We start from the raw sequence: 27,434 nt of genomic DNA, 5'->3' as shown, positions 1-27,434 counted from the left end.
CTATTATGCCCAGACTTTAGCACCTCTGATAACAGACAAATATGCCTCCGCCACAAAATCAACAACCTTGCTAAAACTTGGATACTTTCTCTGTGTGTTCGTAATACACATTTTCTAACCCCATCTTCTCTAAACCTAAGAGTTATTCTTTGAGATGCAAACTTTAGAAAGAAGTTTCTCATCAGAAGGAAAAAGTAGAGAGAGAGGGAGGTATTCAGAAATTGGGTCTATTGTCCTCTCAACAAATATTAGTAAAATAAGAGCTATAAAATCTTTGTTTGCATTTGCCTATATGTTTCTCTGTGTGTGTCAATGTTGTCAATATGGAACATTTTTCTACCCCTGGATGGTATCACTAAAATTAATTTATAAAAGAGTTCTACTTAATTGTCATAAAACAATAAAAGCTTATATCAATTGACTATTCATGAAACTAACCCAAATGTTTTTCAAGTTCAGATGATTTGAAAATAATATTCAATATTAAAGCTAATTTAAGATTGATGGCTTATTTAAAATAGACACATCTTTAAAGTTATCAGCATTAAAATTAAAACTTTTATTCTAGTCTAGGCTTACTTAAAATCAAGTAGATGTTATCTCTGTTACAAAATGTTTTTAAAAAAAGGCTTGGGAGAAGGACTGGCTTTGGTCTCTTTCATGACATTTTTAAGGGTTATTTGAACATAATTGTTAAAAACAAATAAATCAAATATTAATAAGATAAAAAGGTTTGTAGGTTAACTTTTAAGTAGTTTTCTCAAATCTTTTTGATAATCTAAAACCTTAAAGTTTTCCTGAGGTGAGTGATAAATTAAGTTAAATTCATTAAATATCTGGATCATTTCCAAATAAGATAAAATAATGAAACATCAAGTATTAAATATAGGTTCATCCACTTCGGGTTTCCTTCTTACAGAGAAACTGAAGATAAATTTGGGTCTGTATATAAAGATGTTTTATGCTCTATTGAAAGATTGCACTATGAAGAAGAATATTTCTAGAAATTATGAAATGTATTCATAAATTTGCCAATCTAAAGAATACTGGTGTAACAGTTCAATTGCTTACTTTATAGTTTTCACTGGGAATTAAAGCCTCTAAGCATTTAAAATTCTAATTAGTAAGTGTAATTTAGACTACTGGAAATAAGATGGGAAACATTCCCATATGCAAGAAAGGTAGAATATATGCTTTAGGTAAAAGAAGGTGTGAGGAATGGAAAGGCATTTTTGTTGAAGGAAAGTAAGTAATTTTGTCATAAAGGAAAGCTGGTTATTTATAGAAGAAAAAGAGGACAAAGTCAGGAAGTAAAAAGAAAGCTGTAAATGAGTTACGGAAAAGGAAACTTCAAAATAATCTTCAAATGATGGAGTTGGATAAGAATGAATGCATTTGTTATAAGGGTTTTAAAATAAACTTTAATATTATAAATGTACTTAATGTAAAACTGGAACTTAATTCCCTTTCATCTACTAAAAGAGCAAAATTTTCTTGGACTATTAGTCTGCTCTTGATAGTAAGAGACAGTGAAGTGTTTTTCCTTGCTCTTAATTGTTTTATGAAAATAATTTCTTATGCTTTGTGTTGTCTCAGTTAGGTCTTTGATTACTTAAGACCATCGAATCTTCTCAATATTAGAAGAGCTAATGTTTGCTAACAACCATGTAACCTTCAGTATTTGTCTTTTGAAAATTTAAATTTTCTCTTTGGTTAAATGAAAAAGTACTGATTTGTAATTATCTGTGATCCTATTTAATCAAGTGGTCCAACAGTTTGGTATTTTTGACAACTTGCCAAATAAAATTCTAAATGCCCTTTTAACCTCTAACTAACTCTGAAATTTTTCAGACGGCCCCTGAAACATGCCAGGAGATTTTTCTTCTCATACGAGAGATAGTAAGCTAATTAGGCCTATTCGGTATGTTGAATTACATGGAAACCATTGTCAAATGAATAAGGCTCAAACTTGGTATTTGTGCAGCTATAAGTTATTAAAATAAGTGTTCCCAAAATTGTATGAAACTGCTAGAAATCTCATATGTCCTGGTATGTTATTAACTAAAAATGCTATGTGTCAATAGAAATAACCACATTTTTTGCATTATAATGAAATCTCATCAGATCTTTAACCCCTGCCATTTTTAAGTCTTCTGTCATTTATAGATATTTATTATTTTACTCAGATGCGTTTACAGAAGTGTCCCAACAAGGGACCTTCATCTTGAAGGAGACTGATAGAAAGGACTTCTGACAAATACAGGTTTCTGATAGCCTCAAGATCCTAGTGTGAATGGGTGGGAATTTCTAGAGCTAGTGGAAGGCTGGATTCAAGCAGAACAAGAATGAATAACATGGGACTGAAAGAGCTGAGGGAGATGATTATAATTTTTATGACTCCTGTTTGAAACATTGCTGGTTCTCTGATGTTTGCTCTTCCAGCTTTAAGGAAGCTTTTCCTTAAGCCTTTCATGACTTACAGTTTCTTGGTGTACCTTTGTAAACAAATATGGAAACTCTCAGTGAGTATTTTATATTTTTATGGCATATTTGTTTGCGTAAGCTCAGTAAGAAACCTGTTCTCCTTGTAGCACTGGTTATATTACCAGTGCTTTGACTGTGATGTCATATCTGAAAAAAAGATATATAGACGTAGACATGAGAACATGACACTCCAGTTTTAAGGAACTAAGGTTGACTTTACAGAGCCAATAGAGCCCCTTGAAAATAGTGGCCTGATACCTTGCTTACAGAGTTCTGAGCAGCCTTACCAGGTGAGGAAAGAAGGTCACTTTCTGCCAGGACATTCCAGAGACCTCCAGAAGAGACGACTTAACCCAAATCTGTAGGTATTCTAGGTGAAATTGGATGGCAAATATTTGGCTTCACTTCTGGCCTTGAGAGGTTTCAAAAGTTCAGTCCTTCTGAGAAGTTCCAGAAAGCACATTTAAAAGAGACTATATGATCCATTGTTACTCTTGCTGTACTTTTGTAAACAATCAGGCCAAGTTTTTAAAAGCTAAATTTATTTTACAAACAGATTAGTGTTAGTTTGGTTACCTCTGAAAAAAGTGAGGATGATTGTACAGAGAAAAATTATGTTTCCATAGCACACCTTTGGGGACATTAGATCCTAATGCTCTTCATTGCAAACTAGACTAGATCCTCAATTCTAGTTTCCTCCGATGTCTGGCTCCAACTCTCCAAACTAATGTTTGCAATGTTTCTCCCATCCTTCTGACTTGGAATCACTGAGAACTAAAACCGGCCTTTTTCCTGTGCAAACCAAATGTGAATGTCTTTAGAGAAATCACCCCAAGAGCCCATGTTTAGACAATCTTTGTGCCTGGTGCTGTTTGGACAACCCAAAAGGATCACCAGAGACATTTGAACTAAAAACCAGGAAAATCTGCCAGATTGCCACCACTCTGCCTGAAGATGTTTCAAGCCTGGAATCTAGAAATCTTCTCACTGGCAGCCCTCAGGCCTCAGACGCTGGGTTTAGAATTTGCACCAACCATCGGCTTTTTCTTCCTTCTTCCCTTTCCATAGAGATGTCTCTTTAATACCTGATCAACCTCACCCTAGGCCTAACTTTGGAAACAGGCCTGCATCACTGCCTTCAGCAATGAGTTCAGTAGGATTGACTTAATTTCAGAACTCTAGAGGCTGATTCAATGAGGCAGAATAACACTTCCATTTTTAATGTGAAACTTCCAGTGAAGTTTTGGAGGAGGGAACTGTGGGGACCGCGGTCAGGCTGCCCCCACATGTGCCACTTCGGCATATCAATTACTTTGAGTTGAAACAACTGGAGAAACAGCAGGGGCAGAAGGGGCTGTCTGACCCTCCTCTGTCCTTTTCACCCAGGAAATAAACCTTCCATGGGAAGGGTGCTGCCCCCCCTGCCCTGGGACCATAGAAGGCATCCTTCATCTGAGACAGGGATTGCAGAGCAGAGAAGGCTACATAAGCAAATCTAGTTACTTTTTTACTTATTTACCACCCCAGCCCATGCTGTTTACAATTCTTTACAAACGGAAGCTCCCAAGCGTAAGTTTTCTTTGTCCTGTCAATTCCTCCCAGATTTATGTTTGTTTGTGCAAACTGCATAATAGCTGCCTGCCTTGGTCACTTCTTTGGAGTCTCAGTTTCATTATTGAGTTTCTGTACGTATGTAATTAAACTTTGTTTTTTTCTCCTGTAATTGTTTTTTACTCTGATTCTTAGACCAGCTAGAAGAACCTTGAGAGAGAGGGGAAATTTCTTCCTCTGCCACGAGGACAAGGAGGGTCCCAGACTTCCTTTTCTGCCTCTTGCTGATTCCGATACCGTAACGTGGAGGACAGATTTAAATTTCTTGAAAAAATACGACTTTCCAAAACTGACCCAAGAATATATGTAAAATTGGAGTAGTTATAATTAGTTAAAGAAGTTGAAACCATAATTTAAAACTCCTACACGAAAGAGACTCCTAGCCCCATATTGCTTAGTCAGTACATTCTATGAAAAATTTCAAGTAAAATGTAATCAATTTTACCCAAACTCCTTCAGGGAATAAAGGAACAGGAAATACTTCCAACTCATTTTTCTGAAGACCAGTGTAATCCTAATATCAAAATCTGGCAAGGACAATACAAAACAAAAAACTTATTAAAAATGAAAGAAAGAAAACTAGGATCCAATATCCCTCCAGAACATAGATTTTTAAATAATCAACAAAACATTAGCAGATAGACTCTAACAATATATAAAAAAAATGATATATTATGACCAAGAGAGATTTAGTTTAAGAATCGAAGATGGCTGTAACATTAAAAAAATCTATCATTATAATTAAATGAATTATGTAGAAAAGCTATATAGCATTTCATGATTTCAAAATGTGCTCAATAATGTTAAAACCAATTTTTATTTTTAAAAAATTTCATCAACCCACAATAGAAAAAAAAAGCTTCCTCAAGTAACTAAAGAGTATCCACATGGAATATATATATATATATACAATCTATATAATACATATATATGTATTTTTTTCTGATACTCAGTGGTGAAATACTGAACCTTTTTGTTACTGGCTCAGATGCCATTTTTCCCAGGATCGTGCCTTGGAGGTGACGAAGAATGCAGCCAGCAGACGAGAGTTTGGAGCAACCAGCAAAGTTTTGAATGAGTGAAAAGGAAAGAATAAAAGACTCCCTGTAAACAGGAGGGCCTTCCAAGAGTGGAGGCCATTAGAGTGGCAGTGTCTAGGGTTTATAAACCAAAAAGAAGAAAGTTCTTGGGGCTGGCGGGCGCTTGTTGCTAGGAAGACCCCTTTGTGTTTTGGGCTGAATTCTTCCTGTGTTCAGGAGGTGGCGCCTTGTTTCTCATGCTGATTTCTCTAGATGTCCAGGATGTGGCTTCTTGTTTACTGTGAAGCCTTGGCCCTAGTTCCCTCCTGACTTCCCCTTACCAGGGCCATAAATGCTAAGGCTGCCTATGTCCCACCCTAGGTCAAAAACAAGGCAAGAATATGTACTCTTATCTATTTGTATTGGAGGAACTAATCATTGCACCAAGATTGTAAATTAGATGACAGGAGGAAATAAAACTGTATTTGCATAAGATGTCATTATTTACGCAGAACATCCAAAAGTATATACAAATAACCAACTAGAACAATTAAGTGTATCTGAAAAAGTCAAGTGACAATATACAAATATCAATTGTACTTACATACTAGAAAAAAGTTAAAAGATAAATTTAAGAGAAATTACTATTTATAGAAACATTACATACTTAGGCACAATTTTCAACACTACCACAGTGACTATTAACCAAAATTTTCAAGAGAACTTGAACAGATAATTAAATTGATAGAGCTATATTTATATTCATGGATCAAAGACTCAGTATTGTTAAGATATAAATTCTCCCTAAATTGATTTGAAGATTCAATGCAATGACAATCAATAACCAAGAAGGCTTTTGATTCTAGGTTAAAGAAATGAAATGTTGAGGATAGAGAATAGCACCCCCATTCCCCCCAAAAAAACTATAAAAGAGGAGTCATTTTAACTAATGGTGCTGGAACAATGGAATATTAATATAGTGAAAAAAATTAAAGAAATGGAAGAAGGAAAGGAATGGAAAGAAATGGAAAAGATTTTAACTTCAACAATATAAAAATTAATTGAAGATGAATCATAGACCTAAGTGTGAAATCTGTAACTACAAAGTTTTCTAGCAGAAAATATAGGAGTCTTCATGAACTTGGAGCAGGCAACATTTTCTTGGATATAACTCTGTAATTCCCCAAACATTAAAAAAAGGTCATATATTGGTCTTTAAAATGAAAGACTCCTCATCAAAATACATCATTAAGAAAGTAAAAAAACAAGCCAGAGAATTGGAGAAAATATTCTCCATACACATATCTGAAACAGTATGTGTACCCAGAATGAATTCACAACTGCGAATCAATCATAAAAAGAAAATCAAATTAAGTAAAAAGAGTTTACCAAGACTTGAATAGGCACACCATTAAAGATATCTGAGTGCTAAATAAGCATTCATCAAAAGTGCTCAATATTATTAGCCATAAGGGAAATGAAAATTGAATCCACATTACAATACCTCTTGTGTTTACTAAAGTGCTGAGGAAACATTGTTGGTGAGAATGTGGGGCTACAAATTTCATAATGTTGATGGAAATATAGAATGGAAAGCCACTTTGGAAAATTGTTTAGCTACATTACTATACAATAATCCTACTCTTAGCCAGGGACCTAAACACAATGAGTTCAGATATCCACACAAAGACTTGGATCAGAATGTTCACTGAACCTTTACTCATAATAATTTCCAAAAGCTGGAAACAAATGAAATATCCATTAATGGTTAAAGAGAACCATTAATGGTTAAAGAGAATGGTTAAACAATGCAACTGATGTATTCATATAATGGAAAGTTTCTGAGCAATAAGAAAAAGAACAAATCATCAATACATGTAACATGGATGAATCCCTGAAACATTATGTGGTGCTAAAGAGGCCAGACCCTGCAAATACATATTGTATGATTCCATTTATACTAAGTTCAAGACCAGACACACAGCAAATCTATAGTGATAAAAATCGGACTAGTGTTTGACCATGTTGGAAAGACCATTGAAGACTCCATGAGGGGGATTTTCTCCTCCATTTCCAACACAGCTGTGGTGACAGGGGATTATAAAGAGACAAAGGGTGCATTTTCAGATGATGGGAATATTCTCTGTCCTAATCTATGGGACAGTGTAATTTAATCTTGCCATGTTAAACTGTTATTTGTTGCCTCAATGACTCCTTGAGTGCCAGCAGTCACCCTCCAGCTCTGATTTTTATCTGATTATTTCCCATTTCTGGGTGCTCATCCCTAACGTGTGTTGAAGCAATAAATCTCAGGATGTCATCCCCATTTCGCCCCTTTTCTCTCTTCCACATTGATCTAGTTCCATTCGTGTAGTTCAAAGCCAGTGCTTCCATTACTACAAACTACCCCACCCAAGACCCTCACTAAAGGGGCTTGCCCACAGGTCCTCGCTCTGCTGTGACCAAAGTGAGGTCATGTGGCTCTTCGGGCCTGTTGTGCCTCCCTTTCTAGGACCTATGTGTATAATCAATTCTTTAATTGTATTTGCTTTTCAGAAGCCACGTTGGAAAGATCCTTGAAGACTCCAAGAGGGGGATTCACTCCTCTATTTCCAACACGAATTTCCAACTCTTAAAATTTATATAGCTTACTGTATATAAATATGTATCTATAAATGACGATTTCCACATGAAATTTAGATGTTGATAAAAAATAGTGTCCCAGTGTTCTTATTTTTGTGTTTGTTTTTTTCCCCCTTGGCCTGGTTTCAAAAGTATCAACCTCCTGAATCACTCCTTTTAAGGATGTTCAGTCATGGTTGTGTCTTTTCTGTGTAATTGTAGTTTCAGTTTTGCATCCTTTTATGGGACAGAAAAGATGTTCTTGTAAGACTACATCTTTAGGAAAAAAAGCTGTGATACAATAGGGAAGAAAAGAGTAGTATGAGAACTATTCTAGAAGGAAGCCAAAGCCATGGACCGTTAAAGTTTATTTGAAGTACTGATAAGCTGGATGACAAAATTGCATTATCTTTGAATGTACCAAGCACCACCTCCTTCTCTTTTTTGCTTTTAATCATCAAAAGGAACGATATGGTTTCTGCTTTGGCTTCAGCTTTGTTAGACTGAACAACACCTGCAACTGATCACGGACCTGCATGCACTCTGAAAACCTTTACCAAATACCATTTCTACCTCCTGCAAGAAACATTTTCAAGGCATTGTAACCTTTTTTTTTCTCCAACTTTTAATATATTACAAAGCTTCAGCAGTCCTAGCAGTCAGATATATAGTAGGGATGCAGGAAAATCTTTCTGAAAATGACTTACTAGGAACATAGAGAAGAACTGTGTCATTGTGAACCCAGGTAAAAGACTGCATAAGAAAAATGGGCAGGGGTAGAGGTCAGAATCTTTCTAAATTCCTCATGTGCTTCCATTTTTTCCTACTAATAGTTCACCAACCCACAGGCTGCATTTCATGACTACTACAAACAAGAGTTCCAAGAATCCTCGAAGCTTAAAAGAAAACTACATGATAGCTTAGAAATCTAGCTTTGGTCAAATTCATTATTTTAATTAGAAGATTTAGAAGTTTCCATACAATAAAAATGTTCTTTTCTGGTGACTTATTTTCCTGGTCTCTGTTATTTCAAGCAGGCCCTTCCTGACCTCACTAATGGCAGTAAGCAAATGATATGCTCAGTGATAAATATTTGATATGGAATATAAACTTTCAGTTTCTTCTTATGATGGATAATTATGCTCCTGTGGTTTTATTGTTTAGCAAATTCCAAATAAAGAAAATGAAACTACTCCAAAAGTGGAAGTCATTTCTCATTGTGGTCATTGGCTATGGCCACCTCTGTAATAAATAGATGTTCTGAAACTGCTCAGAGGCTGAGAGGACCACAGGAGAGGACTGGAAGATGGCATGTGATAAGGCATCTCTTATGGAAGATCCTCAGAAGATTTTTAAAGAATACGAAATAGATGAAGGTGTGGGATTCGCTCTGCCAAATCCACTGGTAAGAGAGGGAACCAAAATATGGGCAAAAACATTTTCTTGACCATTACTTACCTGGGCAAATTAACTTCTGTTGAACAGATTTGGTTCAGTAATTTCTATCTGAAGAAGACTGAAGCAGGATAAAGTGGAGCCAAAATTGGAGCAGAGCTTTGATAGATCACTTAATTTTCTTGAAATTTTCTGTCTAGAAAGGGAGACTTTGATATACTCCTTACTTATTTAACACAGATACAGAAAGCAATGAGATAAGGAAACTATAGGAGTGTTCTGGCTTAATAAAATTTTCATTTTTAGAAGGCATTTTGAAAAAAAAACAAAGTAAGAAATGATCCATGCATCAGAGGAACCCCCTTTCTTGGCTGATACACCTTAAATTGTATGAAGTATATGTTCCTACTTGAATTAGGGTTTGAGATGACACATTAGGCAATTTTGTGTTATATTAATATTCCTTGTTATTAAGCATAAGATTCAAGTGAGACTCTCAGCTACTATTTTTTTCTTCTGTTACAAGTTTTTCCTACAGAGTGTGAGACATGTAGAGTAAATGTTTACCCTAAATCCTACATTTCTCTACATTGTCTTCCAAAGAATACCATGAAAACCATCTAACCTTCAATTTTAATTATCAAACATTCATATGGTGTTTTCAACAACTTACAATATTAACTCATTGTATCTTCACAACCATCCTAAAAGATATGTATGGTATTAACCTCATTTTCCTGATGAGACATGTAAGCTGTGCAGAATTCAAGTGATTTTCCGAACTCACACAGCTAACTGGCAGAGAGGATGTGAGCTTAACTAGTCTGGCTCCAGACGGCATGACTTTAAAACCAGTATGCTATGCTGCCTCTCTGAAGAGAAGAGATCACAAGACATACCCACTCCCCCTCAGGCCTAATAAAGTGCATGAGATTTCAGGAGGGGGTTTCTAAGGAGCCAAATTAACATGTTGTGACAATCCTATATACCAGTGTATCTCTATTTGTGGATTAGTTAGAGTCCACACTCCAGAGAGTACCTTTAAGTGCAGCAAATTTATTTTAAATCAGAAACTACAACCTAACTGTACTTAGAAATACCATCCTTGTGTAATACCTTGTGTAAGACAGGCAAATCTAAAGCAACTTCTTCCTCCCCATCTACTTTTCCTCTTCTAATACTAAGTTAAGAAAAAGAATTAAACACTGTAATTGTATTGCTAAAAGCACCTAGTTTGCTTTATATTTGCAAGTTAGTTATTATTCAGACTTGCTCGGGCTCTGAATAAGCACACTGAGTTGCCAGAATTGGGTGGTTTTGATGTACTTATCAAATGTACAAGAAAAAAATATTTTTCAGAAACTAGAAACCTCCTATCAAGTCTATTCCTTTTTTTTCTTTTTCTTTTTCCAGGTTCAGTTCTCTTAGACACTGCAACAGTTTTAATCATGCAGACTTCTAGAACAGATTTCCAGGCCTAATGCAAAGCGCCCAAACAAAAGCAAAACAACTTTTCCTGAGCTACTTAAAAAAAAAAAGTACTGCTACTTGAAATGCTTAGGGAATTAGATTCAGTGTCCTGAAACAAGAAAAAAAAATGGGGACCTACTTTTATTTCTTCATGGAAGATCTTGCCTAGATATTACGAGCTCAAAAATGTCCATTCTGCCTTTTATAACCTGTCAGCTTTCTATTCCAAAGGAAAGTAATGTGTCTTCTGATCCCATATAGGTGCCCAAATGCTTCCTCTAACCTGGCAGAAAGTTGACTGGCCCTCTGTTACTCTTCACTAACTCATATCATACCATTTAGGCATCCTCTGAACCAAAAATATATTATTGATTGAATTTAATATTTGTTCGAAGTTCTGTCAGATAGGAACTAATCATGACATGTAACAACAAAAAGGTATTTATTATTTTGGGGAAAATAGCGACAACCCCAAATTTGGGTGTGCTACATAGTGAGGCACATAACAAAATAAATATATAGTGGTTTACTTGAAACACGAGCCCACAGCATTTGAGTGGCTAGGGAGAAAAATTTGGAGCACACAAGAAAGGTGACTGACTAGTGAATATAATTCCTGGATGTTTCATTGCTAAAAATCTGCCCTAACAGTTTTAGACTGTCCAGTTATCTGCAGCCCCTCAACATGTTTGAATTTTATGCTTTATTAATTTGTCTTCTTGTTTTATAACTTACCTCATATTAACTTTGTTTTGAAGCTTAAAACCTCGCCCTTGTTGGTTTGAGTTAATCTCTTGATTTGCACCCCATTCCTATCATTCAGTATTAATGACCCAAGGTGTGTCTGAAATGAAGCTTAATGAAGGAGGCTTGGGGAAAGGGCATATGGGGGTTATTCAGGGATTTGAATCTCATTTCAGGGTATTGCCTAGGTCTTTTGTGTTTATGTTTTCCTTTGGGGTGAGATTATAAATATGTTAAGATCCAGGGAGGCACTTTTATTTGGATTCCATTTGCACTTACTGGGCAAAAATAAGCCTATAGTACCAACCCAGGAGGTAATTGCCATGTATATGTGTACATCATCTCCTACCTGTCTAGTACTACACCAGGTCCTGTAAGAAACAGAGAATTTAAAGCATGATAAAATCCTTGCCATTGGGTAGTGAGATACAAAAAGGGCATTGATTTTTTGCAAGTTGGAAGCATTTATGATTAAATCATGATAAACTATACAAAGCAGGTTATGTAAACTGAGCCTTGCTTTTCTTATTTAGGATATGGAGATAATCATCAGCTTTTTAGGTCCTTATAATAGTTAAAATGAGAAATTATTGAGGAAAGAGTCTAGTCTACTACTGACATCTTATAAATGTCATTTTTCTTCCATTCCAAAAAAATTAAAATCTAGCCAAGGAGGAAGAAAAAAGCAGATAACAATAAATTACTTAATGTGGAAAGGTATAATCCACAGTGAGATAGGGCAGGGACATGGGATAAGCATCATGATTAACTTTCCCTGCCTACGATGAAACATGCTGAGATATAAACAATATAGTAAGAACAGGAGGGACCCCATCTTAAGGCTAACAATCCATTTTAAAAACCAGAGAATTAGTAGGTAAGATTCCTAACATATTTTTTGGTAATCAGACAATAACCCACCCTATGTTAAGGCAGGGCAAGCAGTCTCAATCAGTATGTTCCCAGTGCTTGAGGGTAACGACTACCTTAGAGAAGAACCAGATCAGTAAACTTCTGGTGTTGAGTTTTTCTTACACAATTACCTAGAGGACTGACCGTGGATGAGGATGCAGTATTCTCCACTGGAGAGACATCATGAGACCACAAGTCAAGCCTACACCCAGCACCCCCCACCACTGCCCTTTGCTCCATTCTTGGAAGCCTCAAACGACAGAATCCCCAACTTTTCAGCACACCTCCTCTCTGAGGATGCCAGCACTTTCTTTTAAGTGCTTACTTTTAAATAAAGCTTTCTCACTGCTCAAATTATTGCATTTTGTCTCTTTACTATTTCATTTTATTTCCAAGCCTTCACTCTGTCTCTGCTTTACTCCTGATACTCGGGGAGGGGCTGCTGAGCACTCTGAACGTGAGCCTGTGAGTTCCCACCCCCTGGGGGACCGGGACGGAACTGCAGCTGTGCAATCTGCTCTCAGGAGCCTGCCTGTAGGTTTGTGCTCCCAGAGCCCATCTCCAGGGCTGTTTGTTCAGCAGTCTCAGGCCTTCACCTCTTCCCCACTCCATTTCTCTCTCTCCCCACTGGTGAGCTGGGGTGGGGGAAGGGCTTGGGTCTCGCCAGATGGTGGCTTTGCTGCTTTAGCCTTTTCCGTGAGATCTTCTCTTTTCCCCACATGTACACAGTCTACCAGATGTAGTAAGTGGTCTTACCTGTCACTCTTTCAGGGTTAGTTGTATTTGCTATATTTTCATATAATATGTAGTTTTGGGAGGAGGTTTCTGTCTCACTTCTCACACCACCGTCTTTAATCCCATGAACCAGTAGCCTGCCTGAAAGTCTCCTTTTGTTGGGAAGGTCTCAGAACATCACGTCACTCCAACCTGTGCTCCACCACTCCCCCAAGCCCTAAGGTGGTAGGGGATAGTCCCCATGCTGTGCAGGTCCACGTGGACACCCGATGCCAGGTGACCCTGGCTTCAAGGGTTGGCAAGGGAACCTGCCCTAGGCTGAGAACTTTCTCTCTGCACTTTTCCAGTTCTCTGGTGCCTGCAAGGCCACTGCCCTTCCCTGCTGCTCTCATTTCAATGAATTCCTTTCTCACCTACTCAAGAATTCTTTCTCCTTCACAGTCAAGAACCCTCCCCTGTCCAGGCTGAGGCTTCACCTGGCATGCAGGGAGAGGCCTCCCCAGATGCAGCTGCCTGGCAACAAGAGGACTCGTAATTGGGGATGAGTGTAGACTGGGGTAATCAGTTGGATTTTAGTGGAAGTTTTGAGGTGAACTTTGAAAAAGAAGAAGATGAGAATGCTTTGGGGGAGGACCACAGAGATGGTCCTGTGCTCTGAATATGCAGGGGACAGTGCACGGGCTGGTGTCACTAGACAGCTAAGTGTGTGTCAGGACAGTGTTGCACAAAACTGATTTAGAGGCAAGATAGACAATCAATGGGGGGCTAAACTATTTTACAAAAACTTCCTCTAGTAAATAAAAGTCCTATTGCTTTTAAAAAAATTATTTTTATATTGACATACAGACAATAAAATGTACAGCTTGATGAATTTTAACATGTGTATATACTCATGTACCCATGACTCAGATCAAAATATTGAACATTCTCACTACATTTTTTTCCTCTTCAATTCTTTCTTTTTTTTTTCAAGGAGGAGCTACCTAAGCCTTATGATGCCTGGATTCTCATTGCCAAAAATCTGACGGAAGTGATTGAGACTGGCCAACTACGTGCAAGAGTTGAGGAGGTTTGAAGAAACTATTCCATTTGTCTTCTTCTAGGATAGTTTCTTAGCATTTTAAATTTGGTTTTGAAGCTATAATGTCACCCATGTTAAGTCAACCTGTCCTTTTACTCTCAGTTACCTATGCTCAGCATTGATGGCCTCCAAGGGTACAAGTCTCAGCGCCTTGCCCATCTGGTGCTGGGGTACATCACCATGGCATATGTGTGGAATCAAGGAGATGGAGATATTCGGAAGGTTTGCAGATTTTCCAGTATTTCTTACACTACTTGGATGTACGTCCAATTTACATTTAACCTAAAAGAATTCTTAAAGTACAATAGCTGCATTTTGTGAAGCTTGAGTAACAGGAAGAAAGGTAAAGGAAAACAATAAATCACTGACTTAACATGTCAACTCTTTCACTACTGGATTTTTAATCTTTTATTTCTGTAACACCTTTGCTCTGTCCTGTGTATATGCATGCATGTCCTGCTTCTTTCACTGAAAATATATTGTAATCACTTTTTAGTTACTGCACAGTGTTAAAAAAGCAAAATTAAGCTGAGTGCTTGAAGATCGAAAAGGCTTTATGGATTGGTTCATGAATCAGGCAGCTCCCCAGGTAGCAAGCAGACAAATGCTTCAGGGAGTTGTTTGAAATGGAGGGTTTCTACGGGAAAGAGGAGGTGGGTGCAGAGGGGGCAAGAAGTTATTAGCAAAAGAAAAGAAGGGATTGTTTCAGGCAAGGTCCCTTTCCCTTAGGGGAAGGAACAGGGGTTTCATGCAGATTAACTCACTTGTGGCGATTAGGGAATTCCAGATTGATTAGTTTAAAATTCCATTCCTTGGAGGGGCTGAAACTGTAATCCGGTTTAGCACGAAGTTCCAGCTTGGTGACCTGGCACTGCACTCTCTCTGGGACCTGGGGCTTCTAACAAAACCATCCCAGTCATCATTTGAAATCACTTTATAATTTTTTTCATTGAGTTCCTGAACTCTATCCAATACTTTATTGATAAATGTTCTGCTTGCTTTTAATATTTTACCATTGTAAATGACACTATAGTCAATATATTTGAATATGAAAGATTTCTCTCTGTTTATGACTTTGGGAGATAGGAACATTTTATGGCTCTTCTTAATGCTCATCTCACCCCATCAACATAGAAGAATATAGTGGTTTCACACCGCTCTCAGCAACAGCGGATAACTTTAGATTTAAAATACCGTCTTGTATTTTATCTGGCAACTCTAATCACATGAAACCAATATAAATTATAATAACCTTTAAAACACAAAGTGATAAAATAGATTCTGTAAGCACCTTCTGCCATTTAGTGAAAGGTTTTTTTTTTTCTTTTTGGACACATATAAAGGTTTTATTTTTCACACCTTGTTTAAAGATGTAACTGTTCGGGCAGAAAAATAGATATGAGCAGAGTGGAGGGAGAATAAGGCCAGTAAAGCCCACTAGAAGGGACTCAAAGAGTTAACCAGATAAAACTAGAGAGCCAGAAAAGATCACAGAGTTGATGAGTTTATCAGTTAAAGCTCCAAAGACCAGGAGCAACTTGGAATGTCAGGATCTTACCCAGATAAAGGAAAGTATCTGAGCAGCCCGAGTCTTCATTGTGTCAGTCAGAGCTAAGATTCACTTCAGCCTGCTGAAAGACCCAGCTTATTCTTTCACTTAACTTGTACGCTGTTTTTTCCTCCTCCTCCACCCCCTCATCAAGTAATTTGTAACCAGGACAGGAGACAAGCTTCAGGATTAATTTTCAAAAAAATCCAAAGATAAACAGTTATAGTAAGAACAGGAGGAATTCCACTCTAAAAACCAGGGAGTTAAGAAGTAAGGTTCCTAATGTATTCTTTAGTAAACAGACAGTACCTCTCAACCGACCTTAAAGCAAGGCCAACAGGCGTAACTGACATATCCGCAGAGAAAAGTCACCATCCTGGGGAGGATCCGGATCTTGGGTGAAGTTTATTTAGTAGAATCAGCTGGAGGACTGATAACGGAGTAGAGGAGATGTGGTGTCTCTCACCAGAGATAAGATTTTGAGACCATGTGACAAGTCTGTACCCCCTAGCCCTTTGTCACATTCCTGAGAAGTGCTTAAAAGACAGAAACCCCAGCCTTTCAGTGTACCTCCTCTCTCAAGACTCCCACACTTTTTCTTCTCTCTCTAAGTGTGTAACTAACTTTTAAGTAAATCTTTCTTGCCCTTCAACTTATAATATTTTGTCTCTGGGCTCTTCCAGCGGTGTCTTTGTTCCTTTGCTATTTCATTCTAACCCTCCAGACTTAACACCTTCACTCTCGGTCCTATTTCAGGTAAATAGGGAGGGGCTGCTGAGTGCTCTGCATTCGGCTTGCAAGTTCATGCTCCTTGGTAGCCTGCCCTTGTCTATCTTGACCTTGGCCCACTCCTCCCTGGGAGTGTAATCAAATAAACCTGCCGTATTTACCTACCATGGCTCAGGCCCGCTCCTCCCTGGGAGTGCATTCAAATAAAACTTTTACGCTGCTTCACCACTGTGTCTCTGCCCTTCAATTCTTTGTTGCAGCAGGAACAGGAATGAAGAAGACAAACTCAACCCTCCCGCAACAGAACAGCACATATAGTTTTCCTGTGTGATGACTCACTCTTAGAGAAGTTGCTTTGCACGATCATGGGAACACCTTGTCCCGTAGTTCCTTATGTTGGGGGTTGAGTTCATTCTCCTTGGTAACAAAGAAATTAAAGGCAGAGACACAGTAGTAAAGCAGAATGAAAGTTTTATTTGAATACAACCCAAAGAGGAGCAGGCCAGAGTCAAAGTAGATAAAGGCAGGTTTATTTGATTACTCTTGAAGGGAGGAGTGGGCCAGGGTCAAGGCAGACAAGGCAAGTTTGCTTACATTCCAAGGGAGGAAGAGGCCAGAGTCAAGGTAGGCAAAGGTAGGCTACTGTGAGGGTTCTTTTATGGGATTTTTGGCAGGGCACAGAAGTCCCTGATTGACATTCTTTGACCTTGGGGGCTTGATCTGATTGGAGTATAGAAGACATGGGCTGTGCGCTGACATTTTTATCTGGGGAATTTTTGTCATCTGGGGGGTTGCCTGTACTCTGAGGTTCCTTATCTGGGGAGTGTCTGTGCATTCAAGTCACTCTTGGTCCCTGTGGCTTTAATTAATCCTCTGAGTTATCTTTGGCTCTCTGGCTTTATCTGATCAACAACCTGAATTCTTGGTGGGCCTCACCCTCTTTTGATCCTGCTCAAGTCTGTCTTTCTGCCTAACACTTGCAGTCATTAAGGGTTTTGTCTAGATTCTGCGATGACATAAAAAGTTAAGATTAGTTATGGTCTTTACACCTAGCTTAGACTCTAGCTAAGCACACAGTCTGACTAGACTTCCTAGGATCTGAGACTAGCTAAGTGCACAGGCATTGTGCATCAATAATGACAGCAGGAGAGAACAGCTACATGATCATGGAAAGCTTCAGGGAAGAAGTGGGGCTGGAATTATTTCTTGGAAGATTGGTTGGGCTTATCCAAAGAGGAGAGGAGTAGAAAAGAAAGAGAAAGAGGACTAGCAAAAATGTGGAGACCAGATGTACATGGGATAATCAAAAGATAATTTGTCAGACTTAAGATCAGAATTATAAAATAAAACATGAAAATGTATTTTTAAAATTTATCCAGTTTTTGTATGCCACTTCATCTTGAAAAGGATTTTAGAAACTGGCAATAAAAATACATATAAAAAAATAAAAATATTTAAGTGACAGATTTGTAGGAAAGAGAAAAGAAATGGATAACAAATAAGATACCTCAATGAAGGCACATTTTGCTTGAGAATGGGCAAGAAATTAGCCTCTGATCTTCATAGTAGCCACATGAATGAATATAATACATTAAGATGTGTTTGAACCTTTCTTCATTTCTCTTAAGTCATTTCAATTAATTTTTCAATTAAACTTCCTCCCTTTTCATTTCCCTTTGATCTATCCCTAAATCAGAGAGGGCCAAATTTTATTTCCCTGTGAAACACACATAAATTATTTGCCAGCCAAAATGTTTTAATTCTCGGAGGCATAAGCTCTTCCATGGGAAGCCCACTTTCAGGTGCTACTTAGATAGTCAGTTATTTTATTCTTATATTTTGTTCTCCTGGTTAAAACCTCATCTGAAGTAGATGAAGCTAATCTGAAGTGACTTGGGTTGTAGCTCGCACGATTTTCACAGAACTGTGGAGCGGTTCTCTACCACTCAAGTCCTACCTCCCACTGCCCCGTTGGGGCCACACATCCCTGTCCTTTGCCCAGTTAGGTAAACTCCAATCATAGGCTCTGATGACAAGGACGATCTTAATAATGATTACATGGGATCATTTGATTAAAAACAAAATGATAGTTACATGAAGAAGTCAGGCAGATAAAGAATAAAATGCCAACTTCATGACAATAGAGCAGTTAGAGAACACAGCTTGGGTACACAAAGTGCACTTTCCCATCAGGATTGCCTGTGGGGTTTGGGGCGCCTTTTACTACGTGGAGTACAAATAACTCATAGGACCTTAGGAAGTCCAGGCTTCATCTTCTTTCTCTCTATGACCAATTTATGTCCACATCAACACAAATCTAAACTATAAACATTCAACAATTACTGGGATTAAGTTAAAGAATGAGGAAGAGAAACTTCCATTTGTTTTGTCTGTTAAGAACAAAACTGAACAGATTAAATTTGAAGATCTAATTGTCTTTATTAAACAATTCATGAATTGGGCAGTATGCCATCTAGTAAGTAGAGAGATGCTCCCAAGAACTGTATACAACACGGAAGGTTTTTACAGAAAAGGCGTGGGGGTGGGGAGTGGGTGGGGGGCAAGAAGTTATTAGCAAAAGAAAAGGTGTTTCATGAAAGGTTACCCTCGCGTAGGGAGAAGTAGGGGGTCTTAAGCAGATGACTTCTTCTTTTTTGAGGGGGAGGAGGATTGGAGAAGGCTCATGTGATGGATTACCTCCCTGGTGCTGACCAGAAAATTCCTGATTGACTGTTAGGGCTACTTTTCTGAGGGAGGTTGATAATTGTAATTAGGCTAAACCCTGGCTCAGCACAGGTGAATCACTCTTGGCCAGAGGCTTTCTCTTCAACAAATTTCAAGTGTTCATAGAACGGCTATTGTTTTGGCACTCAGAAAGCAGAAGAAAATGTGTAACATGCTTCAAAGGTTAACACTAAGTATTGTGTTTTAATTAGGTCCTGCCAAGAAACATTGCTATTCCTTACTGTGAACTCTCTAAGAAGCTGGGGCTGCCTCCCATTCTGGTTTATGCAGACTGTGTCTTGGCAAACTGGAAGAAAAAGGATCCCAGTGGGTGTGTACTCTGTAATTATTATGGGAATTACAGGACTGTATGCTATTTAAATCAGAAGGGAGTTAGTGGTTTAATTTGGGGCAGCACAGCTTTCCTCTGTGTTTTTGGGGTACAGTTTCTTTGGTATATTTATAACCACAAATGCATTGAACATGTATGAGAGAGATGTATATAAGTAACACCAATGAAATGCACCAATCTTAAGTGTTCATTTTGATGAATATGACTATTAGATACACATGTGTAACTGTAAACAAGATAAGAATATTTCTATCACTTCAGAAAATTCTTCCGTGGCTCTTTCCTTTCAGTTCTCTTCCCTACCCCCAGGCTAATATATTCTGACCTGTCATATCAAAAATTAGTTTTTTCTGTTATTAGATTTCATTGAAATCCTAGAGTATGTACTCTTTTGTGTCTGGCTTCCCTCTGCTTAGTTTTTGAGATTCTACACATTTAATTTTTAACTATCCAGTTGAGTTTAAGTGTCAGCACATCTTCAGCCATAGAGATGGCTACCTCTGGGCTTTCACACGAGCCTGCTGAGAATCTAGGCCCTGCACAATAAAGGGTCAAGAGAGTTGTGGTCTCCCAGGGCTCTCTCTGGGTGGGCATCTGTACAAGAGTATTCTAGACATGAGAATGCCACAAAACAAAAGGATTTTATCTAGAACAGTTTCTTATTAGTAACAACTAACTTTGACTATGCACATGTGTTCCTTGAGTATTTAATTTGTTAGTTCACTTATAAAGCCCTAAATAAAGTGTCTGAGATACCTACTTGAAAAATGTAAATAAATCTTTTTTTCCTCAGTCTGTCATGTCTTTTCATAGATCAGTAACATTCCATTGAACAACAGTAACTTAAAACCATTTGTTTTTAAATTGATTTTCTTTCTCTTCTTCCAACTGGTCCATTGCTTCACGACTACTTTCATAAGGCCCATGACTTATGAGTAAGTATTTGTTTCTCATTATATTCTAAGAATTGTTATTTAAGGTGAAAATAGATTTAAGTGTACTTTTTGAAAGACCAATTGAATTCAGGCAAGGAGAAATTCAAGTAATTGTTTAAAGAATAAAAAATCCCAGTCCTTAATTATATCTATGACTATGATATGACTGTATCTGTTGATATTATACTACAGATATATACAAAAATAGTTGCATATGTAAAATTCAAATTAATATGCATAAATATGAAATGCACATACATCTGTGTGTCTATGGTTTAGTGACCTCAGAAACGTAAATCTGTTCTTTTTGACCCAATCTGTACTATTTTGATCTGTATGCTAAGCAGAGGCTAAGAGCTAGGGAAACCAAGATAAATTTCATAGGCATAAGCCTGCCCTGGTGAAACCAGACTAATGGGGGGAAAAGCAGATATATGAAAGTTATGTAAATTGCTAGGTGGTTAAGAGAAGGTGTGAGAAGATAAACTACTAGAAATTCTAACCAAATGAAAGGGATGAAGGAGGAATCCTGTAGCAAGTTATTTAAGCTGAGTTCAGAAGAGTGAGTAGGCAATAGCTCGAAGGAGAAGACGACAGTGTTGACACTGGAAGCAGCAGCAAGGAGGAGGGCCTTTAGGTGGCAAATGCCCTGGTGCGTTAGGGAACTGAAGGAAGGCTAGTGTTGCTGATAAATCGTGAATGATGAAAAGAACAGCGTAGGAAAGGGATGAAGAAATAAACGTATGGAAAAAAGGTTATGTCGGACTTGGGCTATGATAAGGGATTTAACTATTTGTCTTGAAATACATGGAAAGCTATGGGTGGTTTTTCAATGCAAGAGTACTATCATCAGTCCCACTTTACAGATGGGTACACCGAGGCAGAAACCTCAAATTTCTTGTTCAATGTCACACAGCAAGCTACAGAAGTGGTCTGGCTTCAGAGACCTGAATTAACCACCATGAAACTCATAGATACACAGATACCATGTCTGCATCAATGCAAAATGTAAATAGCAAAAAAAATTGGGGCTAAGCAGCTCTTTCATTTCCTGGTCAATTCCTTTGTAAGGCAGATAAACCACTGAGAAACTGAATCAGGTTCACAGATAAAATTATAGATATGAATATATTTATTTAAGCAGACTACTCTTAAATTGAAACCTTTCACATGTCTTGATAAAGATTGAATATCTGCATATAAATATGGCAATATATATGTATGTGAAAAATTAATGAGGTAAAAGAAACAGAAAAAGTCTTGGAATTTCAAGGTCCAAGATCCAGAATGGAATCTCAAGTTCCAGTTTAACCTATTATTAATTATATTATCTTAGACAACGGGCCTAACATTAATATTCCCAGCTACATAATGGGGGTAGTAAAACCTGCCATACTTATCTCACAAGATTAGTTTGAAAATAAAATAGGATAAATAAAAATGCTTGAAAACTATAAAGTACTCAAAAGTGTACCAACATTTTTGCTAAATTCTTGACTCCCTTGACTAATTTTTTAGGAACATGGACATTCTGTTCTCACTTCCTGGCGGGGATTGCAGTAAGGGATTCTTCCTGGTTTCCCTGTTGGTGGAAATAGCAGCTGCTTCTGCAATCAAAGTATGTCCATCCCTACTGAAAATGTACATCTTGATACACATAAGCAGAGCAATCACTGAGTAACTAAGCTGTATCACACTTGAAATAACTTTATCCTGACTAAATACAGCATTTGCTTATTTAATTGGAGGTAAAGGATCATCTGGTAGAAATATTTTATTTATTTTTGTGGATCACCTAGAATACAAAATGTAAGAGCCATGAATTTAGAATCTTGAAATTAGAATCATGAATTTAGAACTTGAAACCCCAGTAAGAGAGAAATATTTTCAATGCAATTTGGCATGGAACTATATCACATATTGATATAAATCTAATAGTTTTGATTAGAAATAGAAATAAATCAAACTATATAAACTTATCTCTAGTAAATGAATAAAGACAACCCAAGCTCATTAATATAAGGAAATTCATCCAACTATCAGATACCCATCCCAAGAAAGAAAGAAATCCCAAATTTAGGGATTAAGATTTGGAGAATTTTATTCTACGCCAGTGTTTAGTGCCAGGAAATCTTAAGTGTTTGTCTTTTGTCTTTTTGATTTTTAAAGGTAATTCCTGCTATATTCAGTGCAATAAAACATGAGGACCATGGTATTTTGGAGAAGGCACTGCTTGAGATAACTTCTTGTCTGCGCAAAGCCCTTAAAGAGTTTCACCAAATGCATGGTAAGTATTGTATGACAGTCAAAGGTTTCTGATTATCTGAAACATAGAGTTGTTGAGAAATGGAAGCTAAACCAACTCTCATTTGGTGGGTATGTTTTCACCTGATCTATTTTATCTCTCTAAATCATTACACTCTCCTGTGGTAGGTTTTATTCAGTCCATTTTATTGATAAGAGAATTTAAGTTTGGAGTGACAAGATAGGTGACCTAATATTACATAAGTAATACCTTGGAGAAGCCAGAATTCCAAGATAGGTCTATTCATCTTTAAGAAATATCTTTGTCACCCACTAAAAACCATGGAGAAACTTGCCAAAGGTACTCACTTAATAGGTACATTTTTAAGTTGTGACGATTTTTGGCTCAGCTTGATAGGAGCTCTGCAAATTCTGCTTTACCACTAGTTCACTAGAAAACATATAGAAAACCAATTGAGCTCAAAAGTGTTTGCACAATTAGCAGCTAAAAAACACCAATAATGAAAAGAGTGAATAAACAAAAATGTGTAAAAGGAGATGTGTGCCACTTGACAGCCCCAACAAGTGTGTGCCTTGTGTGTTGCTGGGCTCTGCATTTCTGCTCTTCAGTACTTGGCAAGATTTATCTTCCAATCAAAGATGTTAGCAAGCTTTGGGGAAGGAGAGACCCAGGTATGTGGTCCGTAGGGAAACTGGGGTTTTTCTTTATGTTTTTGTTTAGGTTTGTTTCTTCCCTTAGGTATGTAGTTTCTCTGTTATATCAGTAAGCACATGAAGGGGCCTTAAAGAAACTGAAAGTTGAATTGACCTCGTGAGGGTGAGTGGTGGGAGGACTCAGGTGCTTTGACTCAAGCTGTTGGTTAGCCTTGTGGAAGACCCTGTGAAGTGGACACGGGCTCCCCTGGGAGAGGACAGATGAGTGAGAGCTTGTCCTCAGGACTTTATCTGCAGAGTGACCTAATGCCTCCCCTGCACCCTGTGCTAAAATCCCAAATTTGTTGTTTACAAGGGCTTGATTTCCTCTGATATCACTGATGCTGCTTAATTAAACACATTCTATCTCTTCACAGAATACGTGGACCCAAACCAGTTCTTCAATGTTCTTCGCATATACTTGTCTGGGTATGTGGTTTTACATGTGAAATTTGTTTTCTCTTAAACAATTAACATACAGCACACACCAAGTTCCCACTGATGGTCCTCCACTTGGGTTTAGGAAACAATTGGTAACCTAAAATCCACGCTGTAGAGAAAGAATAGACTATTCTGTCTGTTATTACTTGGCCAGACATATGCACTGGGGGATCTTCACTAGTGTAAAGATAAGGTTCCATTCACAGAATCCTTAGGCCAGATTTGCTCAGAACCATGTTCTTTATTATTCTCATGCATAAGGATGAGAGGAAGAGGGAGTGTGGAAGAATTTCGTGTCTCCTTCTATCTCTTGTCTCCTTCCATTCATCCTCTACTGCAAGATTTTATACCTGAAAATTTGGCAATTAATCCAAATGATTCTTCTTTCCTTCCTGGCCTAGCTGGAAAGGCAACCCCCTGCTGTCGGAGGGGCTGCTGTATGAAGGCGTCGAGAACACCCCACAGATGTTTGCAGGGGGCAGTGCAGCCCAAAGCAGCATCTTTCAGTGCTTCGACGTCCTGCTGGGCATCCAGCAGAACTCTGGTAAAAGTGAGTGGATAACAACAAATAATAATCATCTTGTACGTTAATGCAATAATATTTTATATATATAAAAAGTCCTTTCCATCAGCATCTCCTCTGAGCTCATCTGATGCTTTCAGGAGAATCAGGAAAGTAGAGACTTTATTGCCGTCATTCCATTTCATAGATCAAGCAGCAGAAATTTAAAGGAGAGAGGTGACTGGCTGCCTGTTAACCAGCTAGAAAGCAGGGAAGCCAGAACTCGAATGCAAGTTCATCACCCTCTCAGTCTTGATACTTGAATATGTACATAAGTTCTGATCAACTGTGGTAGAGCCAGAAGCACTTGTCTGAAAATGCACAGCAGATTTAGAAGGAGAAAGTCACCTGCAAATGAGATAGGACAGGGAGTTGAATTGGGAAATGGAGACCTCGGCATCAAGGAGAGGCTTAGCACTGCTCTCGTTCAGCCATCCTGCTGCCTGGACAGTCCCGTTCTTTCTGTTTTTGCTTTTTTAAGTACCACCCTTCATTGCAATTTTGGATAGTTCCTTCTAATCTTTTGTTTACTTCATGGATTTTAAGTGCTTCCATACAAATATGTCTGAACAAAAAACAGAAGGAAAGTGAGAAAGGAAGAGCTAGCAAAAGTCTTAGCATGAAAGAATGAGTTGAGCTCACATGGTTTTCAGAATTAACTATATTTTACAATGATTACCTTACTGGTAGCAAGATGAGAGTCTTCTAATAGGACTGCTTTGAATGCATTGCCTCATGCTGTGCTTTGGGCCTGTGATCTCTCACCAGCTGACCTCATTCTGCCCTTCTCCCTGGACTGGGGAATGCTTCAGCCTCCCTGCTAACTCATCTTTCTCTTGTTCCTTCAGAATCTGATGCTGAATTCCTTCAGGATATGAGAAAATATATGCCACCAGCTCACCAGAAATTTCTTGTCTCATTGGAGTCAGGCCTCTCAGTCCGTCAGTTTGTTCTTTTGAAAGGTGATGCCAGCCTGAAGGCGTCTTACAATAAGTGTGTCAAAGCTATGGTCTCCCTGAGAGAGTACCACCTGAAGATAGTAGAGAAGTACATTGTGAATCCTGCAAAGTCAGCCAAGAAGAACCAAACATCTGAAGAGCCATCGGAAATGGAAAATAAGGGAACTGGAGGCACTGATGTCATGGCTTTCCTAGGGAATGTAAAACAAACAACTGAAAGATTCCTATTGTAGGGGAATTAGTGTAACCCAAACAAGGGTACGTTTTGTCCAGACAAAGATGTTTATATATGTTAATGTCACTGTTCATTATATAAGCTCCATGAATGAAATGCAACAACTACTTAACAGTGTATTATAAAAGAATTCAAAATATCTTTTCTGATTCCTGCTCAGGCCCTGTATGAGAACACCAAGAGGTGATTCCATTAAAAACATTATCATCTATATTCTCTAATTACAATGTAATGTTGAAATTCAATAAAAGTTAGTAAAATCTCTAAAAGTTGCCTTATTCATAACTATAATCAACTATTCCTCCAGATGAGACCTACTCTGTACTGCTACACTTCAGCGAGTCTAATAGATTGCTGTACTTCCCCTGTAATAGAATCACATTTTTTTTTTTTTTTTTTTTTTGGTTTTCCAGTACATGTAAAAGTTATATTTACACTATACTGTATATAGTCCATTAAATGTGCAATAGCATTATGTCTAAAAAACATGTATGTACCTTAATTTAAAAATACTTCATTGCTAAAAAATGCTAGCCATAATCTGAACTTTTAGCCAGTTGTAATCTTTTTGCTGGTAGAGGGTCTCATCTCAACGTTGAGGACTGCTGACTAATCAGGATGATTGTGGCTGAAGGTTGGGGTGGCCTTTGGCTAGAATCACATTTTTTATGATTACCTGTTTACTTGTCTGTACTCTTGATACATGATGCCAGGGACACTCCGTACCGGTGACCAGACCCAGGTACCTCCAGTCTTTAGAAAATACTTAGCAAATATCTGTTGAGTGAATATACATAGAAGATTGAGTGAATTTATGAATAAATTAACCTGGGCTAACAAGAAGAGGTCACTTTTCTCTGGTCAGTTTCTCCTGGGAAGTCAAGGTTATCAGGCACTCACATTCTGGCACAAAGGTATTTAATGATGGAATGTAAGAAAGCTAGGTCTGGAGAGGAAATCATATGAGCCAGAGTCATTTTAAAGATGACAAAGTTGAGGCTCAGAGGAGGGAAGCAATGTACTTAGGGTCACATGATTAGGTAAAAATGGGAGAAGAATGTTATGGGTTTTGACAACTCTTTTTCACTTGACTTAGAATGGGTTAGAGAGGAAGGGAATTTTGGAAAGGGGATGGAGAGAAAAGGAGATGACTGACAGGATCTCATGAGATGCTAGATGCTCAGCCAGAACTTGGATGTGCTATTAAAGATGAGAAGAGACAAAAAGCAGAATGGCTGTCCAGGTGCAGGATCAGCAAGTCTCAAATCACAAAAAGCCCAGCGATAAGGAACTGCGTTGAGTGCACACAAGCATAGCTGAGGAAGGAAATATAGTCACATACTTATAAAGTCAAACTTCTGAAAACTGTTTGGACATTTTATTTCTCAAATACACCCTCACCCAATGATATCAAGTGAAATCTCTCTGCTCAGAACAAAATTTCACTTGATTCCTCGGAAAATACACCAAATGACAATAGTAAGAGTTTTTAGGGACACATTTTCTTCTTTATTCTCCTACCAATGTTGCTGCAATGAGCATATATAAAGTTAAAATGAAAAAAGTATGCATACATGCATACATACATCCCAAACACATATGTGTATGTGCACATGTGTACAATTCTTGAGGGATGGCCCAGAAGATAGATCATCATGCCACAGGGTTTGCTGCAGTTTAGAAAGCATTAAATTCAGTCAGGAGACCAAGGTCATGGATTCCACTTTGGACATCTATCAGCTTAGTGACCTTAGACAAGTCACTTGGTATTTGTGTAAGAAGGGCATGGTATGTGTCCTGCCTCATCACAAGTTTGCTATGAGGACTGAATGAAAGTTAATGCTGAAGTGTTAGGAACCTATAAAGTAATACTAGAACATAAGTGAGTAAATTGCTGAAGATTTATTGGTGCCAAGA

At 37.9% G+C, this 27,434-nt stretch overlaps 1 protein-coding gene across 1 annotated transcript; it reads left to right on the top strand.

The window, feature by feature from the left end:
- Nucleotides 1-8,964: 8,964 nt before the first annotated feature.
- On the top strand, nt 8,965-25,742 carry IDO1 (indoleamine 2,3-dioxygenase 1). Its single transcript, XM_057505223.1, has 10 exons — nt 8,965-9,141; nt 13,966-14,061; nt 14,176-14,295; nt 19,288-19,406; nt 20,348-20,362; nt 21,881-21,980; nt 22,532-22,649; nt 23,698-23,749; nt 24,163-24,311; nt 25,172-25,742. Exons 1-10 carry the CDS (start codon nt 9,043-9,045, stop codon nt 25,513-25,515), a joined length of 1,212 nt encoding a protein of 403 aa, XP_057361206.1. The 5' UTR covers nt 8,965-9,042; the 3' UTR covers nt 25,516-25,742.
- The last annotated feature ends 1,692 nt before the right edge of the window (nt 25,743-27,434 follow it).

The sequence above is a fragment of the Manis pentadactyla genome, chromosome 7 (genome assembly GCF_030020395.1).
Source record: "Manis pentadactyla isolate mManPen7 chromosome 7, mManPen7.hap1, whole genome shotgun sequence".
NCBI lineage: Eukaryota > Metazoa > Chordata > Mammalia > Pholidota > Manidae > Manis > Manis pentadactyla.
Note: the sequence above shows the minus strand (reverse complement) of the source record. Positions and strands in the feature narration are given on the sequence as shown.